The sequence below is a fragment of the Thalassophryne amazonica genome, chromosome 15, assembly GCF_902500255.1.
Source record: "Thalassophryne amazonica chromosome 15, fThaAma1.1, whole genome shotgun sequence".
Classification (NCBI taxonomy): Eukaryota; Metazoa; Chordata; class Actinopteri; order Batrachoidiformes; family Batrachoididae; genus Thalassophryne; species Thalassophryne amazonica.
The window spans coordinates 84756135-84777344 of record NC_047117.1 but is presented as its reverse complement, the minus strand read 5'-3'; the positions used below and the strand labels follow the sequence as shown (position 1 = coordinate 84777344).

At 50.2% G+C, this 21210-nt stretch overlaps 1 protein-coding gene across 1 annotated transcript in view; it reads right to left on the bottom strand.

The window, feature by feature from the left end:
• Nucleotides 1-299: 299 nt before the first annotated feature.
• Nucleotides 300-21210, bottom strand: part of LOC117526657 (multidrug and toxin extrusion protein 1-like) — a 52866-nt gene continuing 31955 nt past the window's right edge. The window contains exons 10-16 of the mRNA XM_034188711.1: nucleotides 11676-11784; nucleotides 11447-11522; nucleotides 8491-8560; nucleotides 8277-8409; nucleotides 8091-8185; nucleotides 1979-2042; nucleotides 300-541 (exon numbers count right to left, since the gene is read on the bottom strand). Of these exons, the coding sequence (XP_034044602.1) occupies nucleotides 300-541; nucleotides 1979-2042; nucleotides 8091-8185; nucleotides 8277-8409; nucleotides 8491-8560; nucleotides 11447-11522; nucleotides 11676-11784 (789 nt within the window). The remainder of the gene's footprint in view (nucleotides 542-1978; nucleotides 2043-8090; nucleotides 8186-8276; nucleotides 8410-8490; nucleotides 8561-11446; nucleotides 11523-11675; nucleotides 11785-21210) is intronic.

Sequence of the window (21210 nt, the reverse complement as noted above, 5' to 3'; positions counted from 1 at the left end):
CTTTGTTTTTTTACTGACGTTGGTGAAACTTTAACTTTTGACCCTTCTACAAACTGAAACTGACCTTTGTCACCATGTTTGCTTTTTTAACTCCATAGAATTCAGTCATAGTTAATCCAAACTATACCTTTTTGGAATCATTATGATCAGACAAATAATGTGGTTTATTTTTCAACATGATTAGAGAATTTTTATATTTTGACTTCTGTGCAGCCCTTCATTGACCCCTACCTGGCTATACCTACCACCCTGGTAGTGAATAAATATTAAGCTTCAGCAAACAGTCTGACCCTCTGCTGTTATTTGAACTGTTTCAAGAGGAAGTGTTTGGCCAGGATTCCAGCAACGGGGATGAGGACCATCAGCAGGACCGTCAAGGAACGGCGTATAAGCAGCTGTCTTCCTGACAGAACCTCTCCCACTGTCGTGGTTGTGGATTTTATCTGGACTGGACCTCGTGTCTCACGGCGTGTGTCGCCCTCCTCAACACTCACACAAGTGGATGGAGACATCAGGAACAGAACCTCACCCTGATTCGAGTCTGGAACTTAAAGAGATGTGTCTAGTATTAGACATCTCTCTTTATATAAAGAAGATTTTGTGTGTGTGTGTGAGATGCTTATAGAAATCTATAATGTTGATTCTATCTACACCAAATTTGGCATGGTGATGGCTTGAGTCACTATGCTCTGCATAGGCATATGTAACACAACCAGCAGGAGGTGCTGTGCAGTGAAAAAACCTCACTCCCCATTGGCAAAAGGCATTCTAGCAACAGACATGTAGGGTGTTGGGTTTTAGCCAAGTGGTTTGAGTACCTGGCTCCTATGCTTTGAGTTTGAGCTCAGTCACCGGTGCTTTGAACAGAATATTCACATTTCTTCTTCTATTTCCTGTTTAATCCACGGACAGCCATGCCGTAGCTATAAATAGCTTGACCGTGTTTACTACAACTACGTTCCGGCCAACACATCAATGGGTAAAGAGGTGGAGTGTGGGCAAGACCCCTGCATGCCATGGATGGGACAAGTGAAGCCTGAGCACACCCCCACCTGTTATGGAACAGGTAAAAGCTAACAGTCTAACCTTGGTTTGAGTGTATTATTAAAGCATAGTTGTGTGGCCTGGTGGTTTTCAGAAAGGTGGCTTGGATGCCGGGGTATTGCCTCAATAACTGTGGAGTGTTAGGGTTCGAGTGAAGTGCAGCTAACGTCAGCTAACCTTCGATACCTGCTAATACACTGCCAATGGTGCTAACACAACAAATAATATGAAAATTTCACTCGACAGAAATGCTGGAGCACAGACTTCTTAGATCAGTGGTTCAATCAAAGACGTTCCAGAAAGGGCAAAGAAAATCTGTGTCCTCTTGGCCTTTTCTGGCATGTCTTTGGAAATCACTGTCTTAGATGATTCATTGGGGTAAATGACCACACAGCAAGCAATAATACCACAGATATTTGCAATAAAATGTTTGGTTCCTGCAGCCAGAGTAGTCTGAGTCAGCTAATGGAACACAGTACCTGACACTCAAAGCGACATGCTCCTAATTATGCATAATTATATGTCTTAAAATGTCGTAAACTAAACAGTTATTTTAAAAATGTTATGGAGGGGGAACTAGTCATAGAGACCAAAATCATCTTTTGGACTAGTCTATAAACATGTTCATTTCTCCCTTGAAGGTGTAGATTTTAACATAGACTTCTATGGTAATGTGCTGCCTCAAGCGGCCATTCAAGGAACTGCAGTTTTTTTCAATTTTAGGGTAGGCTTCATTTTCGTGGGTGGAGGTTGGGGCTTGGTGTATAGCACACGTGCGTACATAATCTCACACCTGGACAATGACGGTTGGGTCTACTACTAGTGAAACATAAGAGCGATGTATGTTGTGTAAGTACAGAGTATGTGATCATGTTCACATTCCTGTATGTGATCATGTATATGTGATCATGTCCACATTCCATGTTCAAATTACCTGATTTTTCCGTCTGGTCTGTCTGTTTCTGTTCAGTAGTTTGGATTCCTGCTCTCACAAGCGCCTGATGAGAGACATAATGGAAATATTCTGACAGTGCATTTTAAATGCAAAATACATCTAAAGACAGAAGTTTAAAAAATGTAGTGTGGCGTACCAGACCTTTTCAGTTCAAGATAGATAGATAGATAGATAGATTTGTCATTATAAGTGCAACAAAATTTCTTCACACCCAATCACCTCACCTCACAAAATACAATTAATCCACAATTATTACAAGTTGAATGTAATAATGCCACACATCAGAATTAAAACAACCATACATATACATTTGATTGTTTATGTACGCTAAACTTTAAGACAGTCCGTCATCCAATGGATGACGCTCGGGGGGAGCGGCTGGGTGGAGGCAATGGGGGAGTGGTAGGGTGGGCGGGTGGTTGAGAGAGGAGCGTGCGTCGTGTGCAGACGAGATGAGTTCTTATCAGTTTCTGTCAGTGTGTGCATAATGTCTGGCGTTGCCTTGACAACATCAGACTGTAGGGGAGGGCATAAGATAAGAGGGCAGCCAAATGGTTCACCAAGGCCATAGAAATTCTTCTGGAGGAAAACAGCGGGGTGTTTTGACCTTTGGAGTGTTGGGAAGGTGTCGTAGCACGGACCCACAACAGGGGGCGCAAATGAACAAACAATGAGTAAGCCAAAAGGTAACAATTTAATGTTGTGATAATACACAACGAAACGTGCAGTAATCTTCACAGTCAATAAACACCAGGTGACGTGTGGGCAGGCTCGAAGATAGAAGACCCCTGACGAGAGAGAAGATGGTGACTCCAGGCCGCCGGATGCGCGGAGGTGACACATAGAAGGGCCTGCTCCAACTCCTGGTTGGCCCGCTCTGCCTGGCCGTTTGTCTGGGGGTGGTACCCGGACGAGAGACTCACGGTGGCCCCCAGCTCCTTGCAGAAACTCTTCCACACCTGTGAAGAGAACTGGGGACCACGATCTGAAACGATGTCCGATGGTATCCCATGCAGCCGCATGACGTGGTGGACCAGGAGGTCTGCCGTCTCCTGGGCCGTCGGGAGCTTCGGGAGGGCCACGAAGTGGGCCGCCTTGGAGAACCGGTCCACTATCGTGAGAATCACGGTGTTGCCCTGGGACGGCGGGAGGCCCGTGATGAAATCCAGGCCGATGTGAGACCAGGGGCGATGAGGCACTGGCAGGGGTTGGAGGAGTCCCGTCGTCCTCCGATGGTCTGCCTTGCCCCTGGCACAGATGGTACAGGCCTGGACGTAGTCCCGGACGTCGGTTTCCAGGGACGCCCACCAGAAGCGCTGCTGGACTACTGCCACGGTCCTACGCACTCTGGGATGACAGGAGAGCTTGGACCCGTGACAGAAGTCCAATACGGCAGCTCTTGCCTCTGGTGGGACGTACAGTCTGTTCTTGGGGCCAGTCCCCGGGTCTGGGCTCCTTGTCAGGGCCTCCTGGACGGTCTTCTCCACGTCCCAGGTGAGGGTGGCCACGACAGTGGACTCGGGGATGATGGTCTCGGTGGGGTTCGACAGCCCCGCTTTGGCTTCTTCTTCGTGCACCCGGGACAATGCATCTGATTTTTGGTTCTTGGTCCCGGGGCGATACGTGATCTGGAAGTCAAAGCGCCCGAAGAACAGAGACCAGCGGGCTTGCCTGGGGTTCAGCCGCTTGGCGGTCCGGATGTACTCCAGGTTCCGATGGTCCGTGAAAACCGTGAAGGGCAACGATGCCCCCTCCAGCAGGTGTCTCCACTCTTCAAGAGCCTCCTTCACCGCAAGAAGTTCCCGATTGCCGACGTCATAGTTCCGTTCAGCTGGGGTCAACCTGCGGGAATAAAAGGCACAAGGATGGAGAACTTTATCAGCCTCCACGCTCTGGGACAGCATGGCTCCTATCCCTGAGTCAGAGGCGTCCACTTCTACTATGTACTGGCGATCAGGATCAGGCTGCACCAGAACTGGTGCAGTCGAGAACCGGCATTTCAACTCCTGGAACGCGGCTTCGCACCGATCCGACCAGGCGAAGGGGACCTTGGTGGAGGTCAGGGCAGTCAGGGGGCTAACTACCTGACTGTAACCTTTAATGAACCTCCTGTAGAAATTTGCAAAGCCGAGGAACTGCTGTAGTTTCCTGCGGCTTGTTGGTTGGGGCCAATCTCTCACCGCCGCAACCTTAGCCGGATCAGGGGCGACGGAGTTGGAGGAGATGATGAACCCCAGGAAGGACAAAGAAGTGCGGTGGAACTCGCACTTCTCGCCCTTCACAAACAGCCGGTTCTCCAACAACCGCTGTAGGACCGGACGTACATGCTGGACATGGGTCTCAGGGTCCGGGGAAAAGATGAGTATATCGTCCAGATATACGAAGACGAACCGATGCAGGAAGTCCCGCAAGACGTCATTTACCAAAGCTTGGAACGTCGCGGGGGCGTTAGTGAGGCCGAACGGCATGACCAGGTACTCAAAATGACCTAACAGGGTGTTGAATGCCGTCTTCCATTCGTCTCCCTTCCGGATCCGAACCAGGTGGTACGCGTTTCTAAGATCCAATTTCGTAAAGATTTGGGCTCCATGCAGGGGCGTGAACACTGAATCCAACAGAGGTAATGGGTATCGGTTGCGAACCGTGATCTCGTTCAGCCCTCTGTAATCAATGCATGGACGGAGTCCGCCGTCTTTTTTACCCACAAAAAAGAAACCAGCACCAATCAGGGAGGTGAAGTTCCGGATCAGCCCGGCAGCTAAGGAGTCCCGGATGTAGGTCTCCATTGATTCGCGTTCCGGACGTGAGAGGTTGTACAACCTACTGGACGGGTACTCAGCGCCCGGGACCAAATCGATGGCGCAATCATACGGTCGGTGCGGGGGAAGAGTGAGCGCCAGATCTTTGCTGAAAACGTCAGCAAGATCATGGTACTCCTTTGGTGATAGATTGGGGGGAACTTTGACCTCCTCATTAGCCGTAGTGCCGGGAGGAACCGAGGATCCTAAACACTCCCGGTGGCAGGTTTCGCTCCACTGCATGACAACCCCGGACGGCCAATCTATCCGGGGATTGTGCTTCACCATCCATGGAAAGCCCAAAATCACTCGGGAGGTAGATGGTGTTACATGGAACACTATCTCCTCCCTGTGATTCCCAGACACAACCAAAGTCACTGGTTGTGTCTGATGTGTGATTAATGGAAGCAGGGTGCCATCTAGTGCTCGCACCTGCAATGGTGCCGGCAGAGCCACCAGGGGGAGCCCTACTTCCTTTGCCCATCTGCTGTCCAGCAAATTCCCTTCCGACCCTGTGTCTACCAGTGCTGGGGCGTGAAGGGTTAAATCCCCACAAAGGATTGTTACTGGGATTCGTGCAGATTTGCGGGGTTTTCCCGCGTGTGTGTTATGGCCCACCCTTAGCCCAGTTTCTAAGGACGGGCGTTGTAGTTTGACCGTTTAGGGCAGTCCTTCTGCATGTGCTCACAAGAGCCGCAGACAAAACACTCCCCACGGGCCAGCCTCCTTTGTCTGACATTTGTTTTCACTTTGGCCCTGCTCGTGTCCATAGCCTCCTCAGCAGGGGGAGCTGTAGCCACACGGGGCTCTCTGGCAGTGAAGCGTGGGGACGACGTCACCTTGTCGGAACCGGAAGGGGGAGGGACGGCTCGTGCCCGGTCACGCCCCCCGGCCTGCTCCCGACGATGCTCGTTTAAACGTATAACTAAACTGACAAGCCCGTCAAAATCCTGCGGTTCCTCCTTAGCCAGTAGGTGCTCCTTAAGGACCGGGGACAGTCCATTTACAAAGGCGGCACGGAGCGCAACGTTATTCCAGCCGGACCTCGCTGCCGCGATGCGGAAGTCGACTGCATACTCGGCTGCGCTACGGCGCCCCTGTCTCATAGACAGCAGCACGTTCGAAGCGGTCTCGCCTCTGTTGGGATGATCAAACACTTGTTTGAACTCCCGTACAAACCCAGTATAAGACGTTAGGAGCCGTGAATTCTGCTCCCAAAGCGCCGTAGCCCAGGCGTGTGCCTCTCCTCGAAGCAGATTAATAACATAAGCTACCCGGCTAGCGTCTGATGCGTACATGACAGGGCGCTGTGAAAAGACGAGCGAACACTGCATGAGGAAGTCTGCGCACGTCTCAACACAGCCCCCGTACGGTTCCGGAGGGCTTATGTATGCTTCAGGGGACGGTGGGGGGGGTTCGTTGAACGACCAGTGGAACGTCTGATACAGGCCCAGGACCAGCCAGAGGGGTGGCTGCAGCAGCGCCCTGATCGCGCGCTTCCACCCTGGCGGTGAGAGCCTCCACCCTCCGATTAAGGAGGACATTCTGCTCGGTCACTAAATCTAACCGAGCCGTGAAGGCGGTTAAGATCTGCTGCAGCTCACTCAACACGCCTCCCGCTGACGCCTGTGCTCCTGGCTCTTCCATTGGCCGTTCAAGCTCGGGTTGACGCCCCTCGGGATCCATGACGATGGCCGAGAAATCCTGTTGGGAAGGTATCGTAGCACGGACCCACAACAGGGGGCGCAAATGAACGGACAATGAGTAAGCCAAAAGGTAACAATTTAATGTTGTGATAATACACAACGAAACGTGCAGTAATCTTCACAGTCAATAAACACCAGGTGACGTGTGGGCAGGCTCGAAGATAGAAGACCCCTGACGAGAGAGAAGCCGCGTCCCACACGGCTTCCACCACCAACGGCCTGAAGAACACCGGAGCCGCCAAGTCCCGAGTCCCCAGGTGGCCTCTGTCTTCGGCTGTCAACCCTGGTACTGCTGGCAGAAAGCAGAGATATGATGTGTGAGTGTGAGTCCGCACACTCAGTAATTCACAGTCCAAACACAGTTAGGAGGGAGCACCTCCACCTCCAAATCACACACACTCGTGCAGCTCCTGGTCAACCACTTATCTGAGATGGGGTGTGAGGCGAAGCCGTCGCTGACACACCAAACGCCAATCCTCCAGATAAGGCAACACTCCAGGAAAACGGCTGCAATAGAAGTTCAGGTTATTACACACACAGTGTCAGTCAGCAGAGAAATTACCTTGGTACTGGTAGTCGATTTCTCGGCGAGGAGGTGGAGTTGCAGTCCGGCTTTTATGGTGGTGATGATGATGAACGAGTGACAGCTGGTGCAGGGGATGAATGACAGCTGTCACTTCTTCTAGGTCTGGCGCCCTCTCGTGCTTGGAGCCCGCACTCCAAGCAGGGCGCCCTCTGGTGGTGGTGGGCCAGCAGTACCTCCTCTTCAGCGACCCACACAACATGGAGGCTGATAAGCCTGCCATGTATAGGGTTGAGCAGAGAAACACATTTACAGCTCCACTGACCGACGAAATCCAATTCATGAGTATTCCTTGGTCATCTTCCTTTGCAAGGCGTACATTTGCTCCGAGATGTTATGCAACGTGTGTCTGAGTTCAAGGGTTAACGCAGTCTGAGACTGTACCGCCTTGCCCAACTCATTAATCATGACGGACAGGTAAGGGGTCGTGGTTCTGGTAGCAGCCGTCTTGCCAATTCTCCAGTAGGCCAGGGCAGCACATAAACCAATAAGTACCAGCCCTCCGACTATAAAACCAAATATAAATAAGTCTTCGATGTCCTCCACAGACAGCGGTACCAAGCATGCAACGTGCCACTTCTCCCAGGCGTCAAGAACATAGCCTGCAGGGTAGGTTATGTCTGGCACGCAGGGTCCCCCAGCCCTGATTTCCTTGTTGGAAAAAATGGTGTCAATAGCGTTCAGAGACCAGCTGATCAATTCCATGGTTAATCCAAATATAGTTTGAAGAATTCACAGTCTGGTGAAGTTGGGACTTTGAAGGTTGGAGCAGAGATAGAGAAACACAGAATAGAGGAGAGAGGAGGAGATGCGACCACCCTCGCCGGAGCCCCAAGCTGAATATTTTACTTTACACTTGTAACACTTCACTAGCATCAGAATTTCCCCAAATCTGATTAAATACAAGTGATTTGAAAAATGTCTTTTATTCACAGTTGACTTTGGGGCCAAGTGATAAAAATGACCACTGAGCCTTCTGAGTGTTGTAGGTTGTACATACGCACCTCTTCAGCAGCTTTCTGCCAATTGAAATTGTATAAATATATGACCAAAAAAACTGACTGCAAGATTACACAAATGGCAAATCCAGTCCACAGACCTATTCCAGGGAAGAGAGAGAGAGAGAGCGAAAGAAAGTGTTATTTGTTCACCTGTTTACTGAAAAGCACCAAAGGAAAAATTGTTCTTACCTGAAATGCCCATCTGAGTTGCAAACATCAGCGGCACACCAATGGGGAGACCAATGATGTAGTACCCCACCAGGTTACACGCAGCACCAATCAGCTGTTTCCCTGCTCCTCTGAGAACACCTGCGATCACTCCCTGTGGACGTCAGACACTTCAAACTGTCATCTTTAATGTTGTGCTGATTGTCAAGAAATCATCTTTAATATTTCCTCTCACCGCAGCACCATCAGCAGCCTGTATGAATCCAAAAATAAACATGACCTCAGCAACCTTCTGTACAATGTCTCTAAGAAAACAAAAATAAAAAAAAGAAAAGAAAAAAGACAGAATTATGTTGGACACAAATGTATACAGTGTTGTTATAGATGGCCAAAAAACCCTGCAAAATACTTACTGACCTGTCGGTAACTTTATTGAAATTCAAAACGTGTTTCTTTTCTGACCCAGAAAACAGGAGAAATCTTTTTTGATATACGTGATTTGACTCATGCTTTTCATCTGCTTCAGGACCTCGAGGAACAAAAATGAAAATCCCCCTTTGGACTCCTAAATGTGCAGCAGTCTTAAGCCTTTTTCACACATATGCAGGACAGAATTTAAATTATTTTCCCAAATCAATGGAAATATTCAGAATATGTATAGAAATATAAAGGTTGTTATTGAACAACAACAAGAGAAAAACAAACTGCTTATACTTTATTATGGACACCAGAAATGCACCAGTAGGTGCGCTGGTTCACATGCACAGACTTTGGCAAACCTTTCTGGAGGAGGCGATCTTTTGCTTTGTCTTCCAAGGTCGATGAAGACGTCAGCAGGCTACAGAAATTTTGTGCTCATCTTAATTTATTTTAAATGAATTTATTGTTATGTATTCTTTGTATAGCCTTTATTTTAAACTTGCTCAAATAGTTGTAATTTTGCTGTTAAATTTGTTTTCATTGTTTGGCACTCTAATTTTTGTGATCTCCCTGTGTCAATAAAACAGTCAGATTCTCTGGAGACTTTCAAGTCCAGACTTAAGACGCACTTATTTTCCCTTTCATATGGCTAGCATACTGGCATAGTATAGTTTTATGCTTTTTAATCTTTTAATTCATTTTATTAGGAAACGGAGCGTGCCGCGGCCTCAGCGTTACCTAAATTCTGGGTTTTTTAGTGAAGCTTAGGCCGAGTGGCCGGCGATCACCTTAGTATTTCCTGTTTTTCTTGTTGTTTAATGCTGACAAATTATACCGTTTTTCTTGTCTTTCTGATGCCTGATTCTGTTATTTTTTCTCTCTGTTTAAGGTGCAGCTCCATCCAGAGATGGGAGCTGTATTTGTGCTGGAGACCTTCCTGTCTTGTGCACCAACAGCATTTCCTGTATATTCGTTATGTGAATTGTTCTATAATTTATGTCTGTAGCATGGCCCAAGCAGAGGGTCACCCCTTTGAGTCTGGTCTGCTTGAGGTTTCTTCCTCAGAGGGACTTTTTCTTTACCACTGTTGCTCTGGGTGTTATGTGTCGGACGCAGCCCGGAGAACCGACCAGCGTTTGAAGGACCCAGTATAAAATAAGCAGAGCACGGTACAAAGGATAACAGAGTTTAATAAACATAACAGTGATGTGAAAAAATACAAACAAATAAGTGCGCGGTCTGGCGTGGCGGATTTGCGGTGTGCTCCCAGCAGCACAAAACGGTCCGGAGCCAGAACCAGTTCGGACCCAAGGACCCCGCCGACACCCCCCAGGTGGCCGCGACAAACCGAGTCTGTGAAAGAAGAAATCATCATGTGAGTCCACACTCTACACACAGAGGGACCGCTCAAAGGTGTACAAACAGCAAACACTTCCTGGCTTAATTATTAATCAGCTTCCCACCCTGCAGGCATGGAACACCCTGTTCACAAAACTCCACTGCAGTGGAAGCTGATTAAACGACTACATACAGCTCAATAAAATAAGGTGTGAGGGACACCACATTTACTGACTGTATAAATGTTAGTCACAAAATCTAACGTACCTCAGGAAGTGTGCTGACGAGCGTGAGACCTCACCCCCTCCTCTTTCACAGACCATGCATCAAACCTGGACGTTCTCTGCATCCACTGATGATGAGATGGCTCTCGAGACGATGATCTCACCCGTCTGGTCACAAGGTCGAGTCTCTGGCAAATACACACTGTGTACTCCAGTCTTAAATGCCACCATGTTCCAATCCATGTAGATGCACCACAGCTGTGAGTCCTGACGAGTCGCAGGTGATCAGCCTCAGGTGATCAGGGTGAGGTCCTGATAAACTCAGCTACACAGCCACTCAGTCCCAAATGCGCACCACCTGGGAGGAAAACCAAAAGACAGAAACAAAAGACACACAAAAGACAGCCAGGCATGCCAGCCACAACACTGGGGGTTGGTAAGGTTAGACCTTACTTGTATGAAGCGCCTTGAGGCACCTCTGTTGTGATTTGGTGCTATATAAATGAAAATAAATTGAAATTGAATTGTGTGCCAACAATCACATAACCTACCTACAACGTATGTCCCGCATGTGCAGGATGTGTGAGTCACATGCTGGCATGTGTTGAAAATTTTCAGCATGCTCAAAATTTTTTGGACTTATTGGACTTATGCCAGGGTTTTTTAATACGATTGGCATACGCTGGCTAAATCGTCAAGGTGTGACAGCGTCTTAAGTGTTAGCCTACACAGCTAACCAAAAAAACCCATGTTTGAGTTCCGGGTCAAAAACAAACCGGAACACGTCCACTTTAACCAGTGCATCGTCACTTTTTCCTTGTATTCACTTTGTTTGTGAGTAATTTCCCCACAAACTCAGAGAAAATGCTTTGTTTTTCCCCCAGAAGTAGAGAAAATATGTCATATGCGTCATATTTTACCCATTTATCACTCGCTCTCAAACAAGTCTGCGGTGCCCAATTGAAAATATGGTTGTTGTCCTGCAACAAAGAACTCAATTCAAACAACATTGACACACACCAGCTCTTCACAAGCATACATTGTACATTTAGTATTCATATTTCCTCCATGCTTGTTCAGTTTAGCCAATTTTAAAATGTCAGTTCAGGCATAAATCACTGTTAGTGATTTATGCCTGTCACCCAGCTTTGATTTTTCTTTTTGGGGGGGGGGGGGGGGGTCTGTGTGCTTTGGAACATTTGTACTCACTCCTCTGATGTGAAAATGTATCCAATGACATTTCTTGTGATGATCAGAGTTGCTCCAAGCACACACGTAATTACGGCTGCACAAGGACACACATAAATAAATAAATCACACGTCAGACAAAATTTAGTATACTTTATACTTTTAGTATACTTTTAAAACTTTTGCATAAAAAAAATCAATGTTTGCCAACATAATTTAAGTAAAACATTCTATGAATGCACGGGCTCACATGCACAGATGATGGGCACTTTACAAGATAGTTTTGCCTGTTCTATGTTTCCTGCACCCAGTGCGTTCCCAACGCGTATGCTGGCAGCAGCCGAAAATCCAACTGGACTCTGTGTGAGAAAAAAAAAACATATATCACATTATGCATTTACACTGGTCTTTTTGTTAATTCCTACCTCCCCTCCCACCACCACTGAGTGCCCTCAGTGCAGTGTACCTACTGTATGGGTGTGCCATATCATATTGTTCATGATAACAATAGTTTAAATTTTTACATTAAAAAAATGTACTATTGCAATTTCAGTAGCTGGGTTTCTGTTAGTTAGTGGAGTAGCAAGATGGTGCTGGTGTGTTTGGCAAGCTGTCCACTTTACTTTTTCCTGGTTCTTTGTGTTTTTGTTTTACCCCCATCACACTAGAGGATGAATCAGCTTGAATACTGTTCGAATGAAAATTTGACCTCCATTTGGGTGAAGTCGAGGCGCAATTGAAAATGTCCAACAGCATTCTGAGTGCACTCCAAACAGTCGGGCACAGTCGTGCAGCCAGCCCGAATGTAGAGCACATGCTCTCAACTTTCGATGTGCGGTCGAGGTGGAAAAATATCGAATGGCAGTCGAAGTGGACTCTAACTGCATTCTGACCGCACTCTAAATATTTTCATGTTGTCAAAGCAGCACTCAGAACAGTCTGATCATGCTTGAGAGACATTCCCCATGGCCAGGCACTTCAACTCCTGCCAGCATGTCCCGATTGTGCCTGGGATGAACCGTGCACCTCTACTGGATCCCGTTTGGCGTGCACCAAGGAAATATTATGTGCAATGTCTGTGACATGTAGCGTATGGAATTTGTCTTCCTATAGCAGCAATCTATAACCTAACTAACAGGGTGAACTTTAGATATAAACCTAAAACATATTATATCATAGCTTCTGTTTCTATAATAACGTAACCAGATTTATATCTTAGCCTACTAGCTATAATTTAGTTTTACAACAAGTCTACAGACTAGATAGATGTAGACTAAACTCTATAATATGAAGTAGTAACTATATTTCTTGTATATGTTGTTTACTGCCCTGTTTGTGTAAATGTCACTTATATACAGTATATATACATGCTGTCCATATTCTTGAGCCGCTTCGGTGGGTAGGGAGCGTTCCCATGGGATTAAAAAGCTTTTCAACCTACCATCCCTGGTTCTCAAAACCAGGCGCCTACGTAAGTGGCTCGACTCTCTTTTTTTTTTTGTTTTTTTAAAAGATATTTAGGTGTACCGTAGTAGAGTTCCACCTTAAATTTGGAATGTATAATATCAGATATACCTTACTGAATTTTCATGCATGCATCCTGTGAAGTACGCGTGAACATTGTGCAATCAAACTGAAAGCACCGTGTGTGTCACTGCAACTCAATGCATCTCAGAGTCACGGCGCAGCGTGCACATCTGAACGGGGTGTTATATCCATAACAAGCCTTATATTACAGATACACCGTCATTCCCTCCCATGGGTTTTGTAAATTAATTTGGCTGTGATCGTATGCTGTGATCGTGTGTACCCAAATCCACATTCTAAGTGGTCATACAGCATTCGTACACGGCTGTCCAAGTTTGGCTTTTTTTTTTCCTCATTCGGCCTGATCCGGCATCATTTGTGCTCATTGTGACGGGGCCCTAAACAGAGGAATGCTGGAAGGCTATAAAATCCACTGGCTGTCCAGGCTGACTGGTTCTATCGTGTGACAGCAAACAAACAAGCTTTGTGAGTGCATGTGTAACATACAGTAGCTCAGCTCCACCCTCAGTCAAACTGAGTTGGTAGCAACATCCAAGCGGGATCTGAAGACAGTGCAAACACACTGATGGATGGATGTGTCTGGGGGGGCAGACCCCTCGGCAGACCCCTTGTTGTGTGGGCCGCTGAAGAGGAGGTACTGCTGGCCCACCACCACCAGAGGGCACCCTGCCTGGAGTGCGGGCTCCAGGCACCAGAGGGCGCTGCCGCCTCACAGGAGCAGCCGGGGTGACAGCTGACACTCATCACCTATGACAGCTGTCACCACTCATCTGATCAGCATCGGTATATCAGCAAGACGTCATCTCCACCCCTTTGCCGAGATATCGTTCTACCTGGAAGGTAACGTACCTCAGCTGACTGTTTGACAGTATTCTTTTGTGACTTTGTGCGTTGTATTGTGGACTACTTTTCCAACGAGAGGTGGAGGTAGCTTTCCTGCCGTACGGATTCCTGGGTGCAAACGCGCCCTCATTTAATTGCTTTTTGTTCCTCGCCAGCAGTACCAGGTCCGACACGCGGAGGCAGTGGCCACCAGACTTTACGTCCCACCAGAGGCAAGGGCTGCAGTCCTGGACTTCTGTCATGGCTCTAAGCTCTCCTGTCATCCAGGGGTGCGAAGAACCGTGGCAGTTGTCCGGCAGCGCTTCTGGTGGGCGTCCCTGGAGGCCGACGTCCGGGATTATATCCAGGCCTGCACCACCTGTGCCAGGGGCAAGGCCGACCATCGCAAGGCTCCAGGACTGCTACAGCCGCTGCCCGTGCCTCATCGCCCCTGGTCCCACATCGGCCTGGATTTTGTCACGGGCCTCCCGCCGTCCCAGGGAAACACCGTGATCCTCACGATAGTGGACCGATTCTCCAAGGCGGCCCACTTCGTGGCCCTCCCGAAGCTCCCAACGGCCCAGGAGACAGCGGACCTCCTGGTCCACCACGTCGTCCGCCTGCATGGGATACCATCAGACATCGTCTCCGATCGCGGTCCCCAGTTCTCCTCGCATGTCTGGAGGAGCTTTTGCCGGGAACTGGGGGCCACGGTCAGTCTCTCGTCCGGGTATCACCCCCAGACCAACGGGCAAGCAGAGCGGGCCAATCAAGAAATGGAGCAAACACTGCGTTGTGTGACAGCCGCGCACCCGGCGGCCTGGAGTACTCATCTGGCCTGGATCGAGTACGCCCACAACAGTCAAGTGTCATCAGCCACCGGCCTCTCCCCCTTTGAGGTGTGTTTGGGGTATCAGCCCCCGTTGTTCCCGGTGGTTGAGGGAGAGGTCGGTGTGCCCTCGGTCGAGGCCCACCTGCGGAAGTGCTGTCGGGTGTGGCGTGCCGCCCGTTCTGCTTTGCTGAAGGCCCGGATGAGGGCGAAGACCCATGCAGACCGGCGGCGGACCCCGGCCCCTACGTATCGCCCCGGGCAGGAAGTGTGGTTGTCCACCAAGGACATTCCACTGCAAGTGGCCTCCCCAAAACTCCAAGACAGGTACATAGGTCCGTTTAAAATTCTCAAGGTCATCAATCCCGCCGCAGTGAGGCTTCGGCTTCCAGCCTCACTGCGGATCCATCCAGTATTTCATGTGTCAAAAATCAAGCCCCATCACACCTCGCCCCTCTGTACACCCGGTCCGGCACCACCTCCTGCCCGGATCATCGATGGCGAGCCGGCTTGGACAGTGCGCCGGTTGTTGGACGTCCGACGGATGGGCCGGGGCTTTCAATATCTGGTGGACTGGGAGGGGTACGGTCCCGAAGAACGCTCCTGGGTGAAGAAGAGCTTCATCCTGGACCCGGCCCTCCTGGCCGACTTCTACTGTCGCCACCCGGACAAGCCCGGTCGGGCGCCAGGAGGCGCCCGTTGAGGGGGGGGTCCTGTTGTGTGGGCCGCTGAAGAGGAGGTACTGCTGGCCCACCATCACCAGAGGGCGCCCTGCCTGGAGTGCGGGCTCCAGGCACCAGAGGGCGCCGCCGCCTCACGGGAGCAGCCGGGGTGACAGCTGTCACCCATCACCTGAGACAGCTGACGGCAATCATCAGTGGGGTATATCAGCAGGACGGCATCTCCACCTCATTGCCGAGATATCGTTTCTACCAGAGAGGTAACATATCAAAGCCTACTGAGTACACAGTTTTGACTGAGCTAGTTATTGGTTTACTGTTCCAACGAGAGGTGGAGGTACCTTTCCTGCCGTTCGGAGTTCTGGGTGCAAACGCGCCCCCATCTAACTGTTCTTTTTCCCTCGCCAGCAGTACCAGGTCCGACACGCGGAGGCAGTGGCCACCTGGGAGTTCGGGACTTGGCGGCTCCAGTATTCCCGGGGTCCTGTGGCGGAGGAAGCCGTGTGGTTCCGGTCTTACCTTGGAGAGGCGTCTCCTATCTTCGAGCCTGCCCACACGACACCTTTGTGTATTGACTTTTGTCCATTTCTGTAATTGGTTGTATTCGTTGTGCACATTCACAACAGTAAAGCGTTGTTATTTTGACTTACTCCATTGTCCGTTCATTTGCGCCCCCTGTTGTGGGTCCGTGTTCCTACACTTTCCCAACACATATGATGGGTTTGTGAGGGAGTTCAGAACAGTGTTCGATCACCCAAATAGAGGAGAGACCGCTTCAGCCGTGCTGCTGTCAATGAGACAGGGGCGCCGGAGCGCAGCTGCCTATGCAGTCGACTTCCGCATCGCGGCTGCGAGGTCCGGCTGGAATAGCACTGCCCTCCGCGCCGCCTTTGTAAACGGACTGTCGTTGGTCCTAAAGGAGCACCTGGTGGCTAAGGACGAACCGCGGGATTTAGATGGGCTTATTGATCTCGTTATACGATTAGACAATCGGTTAGAAGAACGCCGTCGGGAACGAGACGAAGGGCGTGTGCCTGTGCAGGTGCGGGCACTAGATGGCTCCCTACTCCCTCCAATCACACATAAGACACCACCAGTAACTCTGGTGGTGTCAGGAAATCACCGGGAGGAGATCAAGTTTTTTGTGACTCCTGCTACCTCCCGTGTGATTTTAGGGTTCCCCTGGATGTTAAAACACAATCCCCGGATCGATTGGCCGTCCGGGGTAGTGGTTCAGTGGAGCGAGACCTGCCATCGGGTATGTTTAGGTTCCTCGGTTCCTCCCGGTTCCCAGGCTAAGGAGGAGGTCAGAGTCCCGCCCAATCTAGGGACGGTGCCGGTGGAGTACCATGACCTTGTGGATGTGTTCAGTAAGGATCTGGCGCTCACCCTTCCCCCCCACCGTCCGTACAATTGTACCATTGATTTGGTTCCAGGCGTTGAGTTCCCGTCCAGCAGGCTGTACAACCTCTCACGACCTGAGCGCGAATCAATGGAGACCTACATCCGGGACTCTTTAGCTGCCGGGTTGATCCGGAATTCCACTTCCCCGATGGGTGCAGGTTTCTTTTTTGTGGGAAAAAAGGATGGCGGACTACGTCCATGCATTGATTACAGGGGGCTGAACGAAATCACGGTTCGTAACCGATACCCATTGCCCTTGTTGGATTCAGTGTTCACGCCCCTGCATGGAGCCCAAATGTTCACCAAGCTCGATCTTAGGAATGCGTATCACCTGGTTCGGATCCGGAAGGGAGACGAGTGGAAGACGGCATTTAACACCCCGTTAGGTCACTTTGAGTACCTGGTCATGCCGTTCGGTCTTACAAACGCCCCCCGCGACGTTCCAAGCATTGGTTAATGATGTCTTGCGGGATTTCCTGCACCGATTCGTCTTCGTATATCTGGATGACATACTCATCTTTTCTCCGGATCCTGAGACCCATGTCCGGCATGTACGTCAGGTCCTGCAGCGGTTATTAGAGAACCGGCTGTTTGTGAAGGGCGAGAAGTGCGAGTTTCACCGCACTTCTTTGTCCTTCCTGGGGTTTATCATCTCCCCTAACTCCGTCGCTCCTGATCCAGCCAAGGTCGCAGCGGTGAGAGACTGGCCAAAACCCACCAGCCGTAGGAAGCTGCAACAGTTCCTCGGCTTTGCTAATTTTTACAGGAGGTTCATTAAGGGCTACAGTCAGGTAGTTAGCCCCCTGACAGCCCTGACCTCACCAAAAGTCCCCTTCACCTGGTCGGATCGTTGCGATGCCGCGTTCAAGGAGTTGAAACGGCGCTTCTCGTCTGCACCTGTTCTGGTGCAGCCCGATCCTAGTCGCCAGTTAGTGGTTGAAGTGGACGCCTCAGACTCAGGGATAGGAGCTGTGCTTTCCCAGAGCGGGAAGACCGATAAGGTCCTTCACCCGTGTGCCTATTTTTCCCGCAGGTTGACCCCGGCCGAACGGAACTATGACATCGGCAATCGAGAACTCCTTGCGGTGAAAGAGGCTCTTGAAGAGTGGAGACATCTGTTGGAGGGAACGTCCGTGCCATTCACGGTTTTCACTGACCACCGGAACCTGGAGTATATCAGGACCGCCAAGCGGCTGAACCCCAGGCAAGCCCGCTGGTCACTGTTCTTCGGCCGTTTTGACTTCCGGATCACCTACCGTCCCGGGACCAAAAACCAGAGATCGGATGCCTTGTCCCGGGTACATGAAGATGAAGTCAAAGCGGAGTTGTCGGATCCACCGGAACCCATCATCCCGGAGTCCACTATCGTGGCCACCCTTACCTGGGACGTAGAGAGAACCATCCGGGAGGCCCTGGCACGAAGCCCGGACCCCGGAACTGGGCCGAAGAACAGACTCTACGTCCCACCAGAAGCTAGGGCTGCAGTCCTGGACTTCTGTCACGGCTCTAAGCTCTCCTGTCATCCAGGGGTGCGAAGAACCGTGGCAGTTGTCCGGCAGCGCTTCTGGTGGGCGTCCCTAGAGGCCGACGTCCGGGATTATATCCAGGCCTGCACCACCTGCGCCAGGGGCAAGGCTGACCATCGCAGGGCTTCGGGACTGCTCCAGCCGCTGCCCGTGCCCCATCGCCCCTGGTCCCACATCGGCCTGGATTTTGTCACGGGCCTCCCGCCATCCCAGGGCAACACCACCATCCTCACGATAGTGGACCGATTCTCCAAGGCGGCCCACTTCGTGGCCCTCCCGAAGCTCCCGACGGCCCAGGAGATAGCGGACCTCCTGGTCCACCACGTCGTCCGGCTGCATGGGATCCCAACAGACATCGTCTCCGATCGCGGTCCCCAGTTCTCCTTGCAAGTCTGGAGGAGCTTCTGCCGGGAACTGGGGGCCACGGTGAGTCTCTCATCCGGGTATCATCCCCAGACCAACGGGCAAGCAGAACGGGTCAATCAGGAGGTGGAGCAGGCCCTGCGTTGCGTGACAGCCGCGCACCCGGCGGCCTGGAGTACCCATCTGGCCTGGATCGAGTATGCTCATAACAGCCAGGTGTCGTCAGCCACCGGCCTCTCCCCTTTCGAGGTGTGTCTGGGGTACCAACCTCCTTTGTTTCCGGTGGTTGAGGGAGAGGTCGGTGTGCCCTCGGTCCAGGCCCACCTACGGAAGTGCCGTCGGGTGTGGCGTGCCGCCCGTTCTGCCTTGCTGAGGGCCCGGATGAGGACGAAGGCCCATGCAGACCGTCAGCGGACCCCGGCCCCTACGTACCGGCCAGGGCAGGCAGTGTGGTTGTCTACTAAGGACATTCCCCTTCAAGTGGACTCCCCTGAACTGCAGGACCGGTATATCGGTCCGTTTAAGATCATCAAGGTACTCAGTCCAGCCGCAGTGAGGCTTCAGCTTCCGGCCTCACTGCGGATCCATCCCGTTTTCCACGTGTCCCGGATCAAGCCCCATCACACCTCACCCCTCTGTACTCCGGGTCCGGCACCACCTCCTGCCCGGATCATCGATGGCGAGCCGGCTTGGACTGTGCCCCGGCTCTTAGATGTCCGTAGGATGGGCCGGGGCTTCCAGTATTTGGTGGACTGGGAGGGGTACGGACCTGAAGAATGCTCCTGGGTGAAGAGGAGCTTCATCCTGGACCCGGCCCTCCTGGCCGATTTCTACCGCCACCACCCGGACAAGCCTGGTCAGGCGCCAGGAGGTGCCCGTTGAGGGGGGGTTTCTGTTGTGTGGGCCGCTGAAGAGGAGGTACTGCTGGCCCACCACCACCAGAGGGCACCCTGCCTGGAGTGTGGGCTCCAGGCACCAGAGGGCGCTGCCGCCTCACAGGAGCAGCCGGGGTGACAGCTGACACTCATCACCTATGACAGCTGTCACCACTCATCTGATCAGCATCGGTATATCAGCAAGACGTCATCTCCACCCCTTTGCCGAGATATCGTTCTACCTGGAAGGTAACGTACCTCAGCTGACTGTTTGACAGTATTCTTTTGTGACTTTGTGCGTTGTATTGTGGACTACTTTTCCAACGAGAGGTGGAGGTAGCTTTCCTGCCGTACGGATTCCTGGGTGCAAACGCGCCCTCATTTAATTGCTTTTTGTTCCTCGCCAGCAGTACCAGGTCCGACACGCGGAGGCAGTGGCCACCTGGGAGTTCGGGACTTGGCGGCTCCAGTATTCCCGGGGTCTGGTGGCGGAGGAAATCGTGTGGTTCCGGTTCTGCTTTGGACAGGCGTCTCCTATCTTCGAGCCTGCCCACACGACACCTTTGTGAATTGACTCTTGTCTATTGTTGTAATCTGTTGTATTTGTTGTGCACATTCACAACAGTAAAGTGTTGTTATTTGACCTACTCCATTGTCCGTTCATTTGCGCCCCCTGTTGTGGGTCCGTGTACCTACACTTTCCCAACACCCCTCTGATTTAAAACCTGCAGACAAAGAAATCTGACTGTTGCAAAACTGATGTCTGCAACTGACAGCAATGTTCTGCTTTATACAATCAGCAGTGACATTACTTTTGGACTTAACATCAGATCATTGTCCATTAAATGACTTGTATCTGCACTCAACTGTAATTCCAACAGTCATCTTTGCAATACATGGGTAAGTCCTGTGCAATATACCCATATCTGTGTGTGCGTGTGCGTGTGTGTGTGTGCATGCATGTTTTAAATGCACGTTTGCATTAAGTATGTTTTTGAATTTTCTACTTCAAATTGTGAAATTTTGCATTAAAATTCTAACATCTACAGCAACACAAGCTGATCAATATATTTTTCTATATCATCATAATATTATTTCAAATTTCCTTGAAATATTGTGATATAATTTGGAGTCTATATCACCCTCCCGATATTGGACTGCCACCCATATTCAATTCCGTACAAGGTTATCACATCATTGTGACATTACGTGGCAGGATATTTTGATGTTCTGATGATATAACAGCCTTGTAAGGAATTGAAAATGGGTGGTGATCCAATTTTAGGACTGGTCCATTATAGGTACACTTCCTCTATGTTTACCACATGAATATTTTCACATGGTATCCTGTTAAATTACAGACACATTACCAACATACAAGGACATCAGCACTCACAAAATCCTGCTTATTTTTATTTTATACTTTGGATTTTTAAAGTACACTTTCATTGCAGAGTTTATTGCCAAAGGGAGCACATTTACCTTCGCACAGACCCTCTCGGTGCACCTGGCCATCACGATGTGGGGTGTATGCAAACACAAATATGAATAAAAATGCTTTATGAACATGGGACACATAATTTATAGCCCATATTGTTATACTGAGAATTATTTACATCCTGGCAATTATTTTCTTAAAGTTTGCATAAATGATCAAGACAGTTAATGTGTGTTACCATATGAACAGCGTTATATTCTTGTAGAATACTGAAAGAATTGTGAAATCTGATGTTTACTG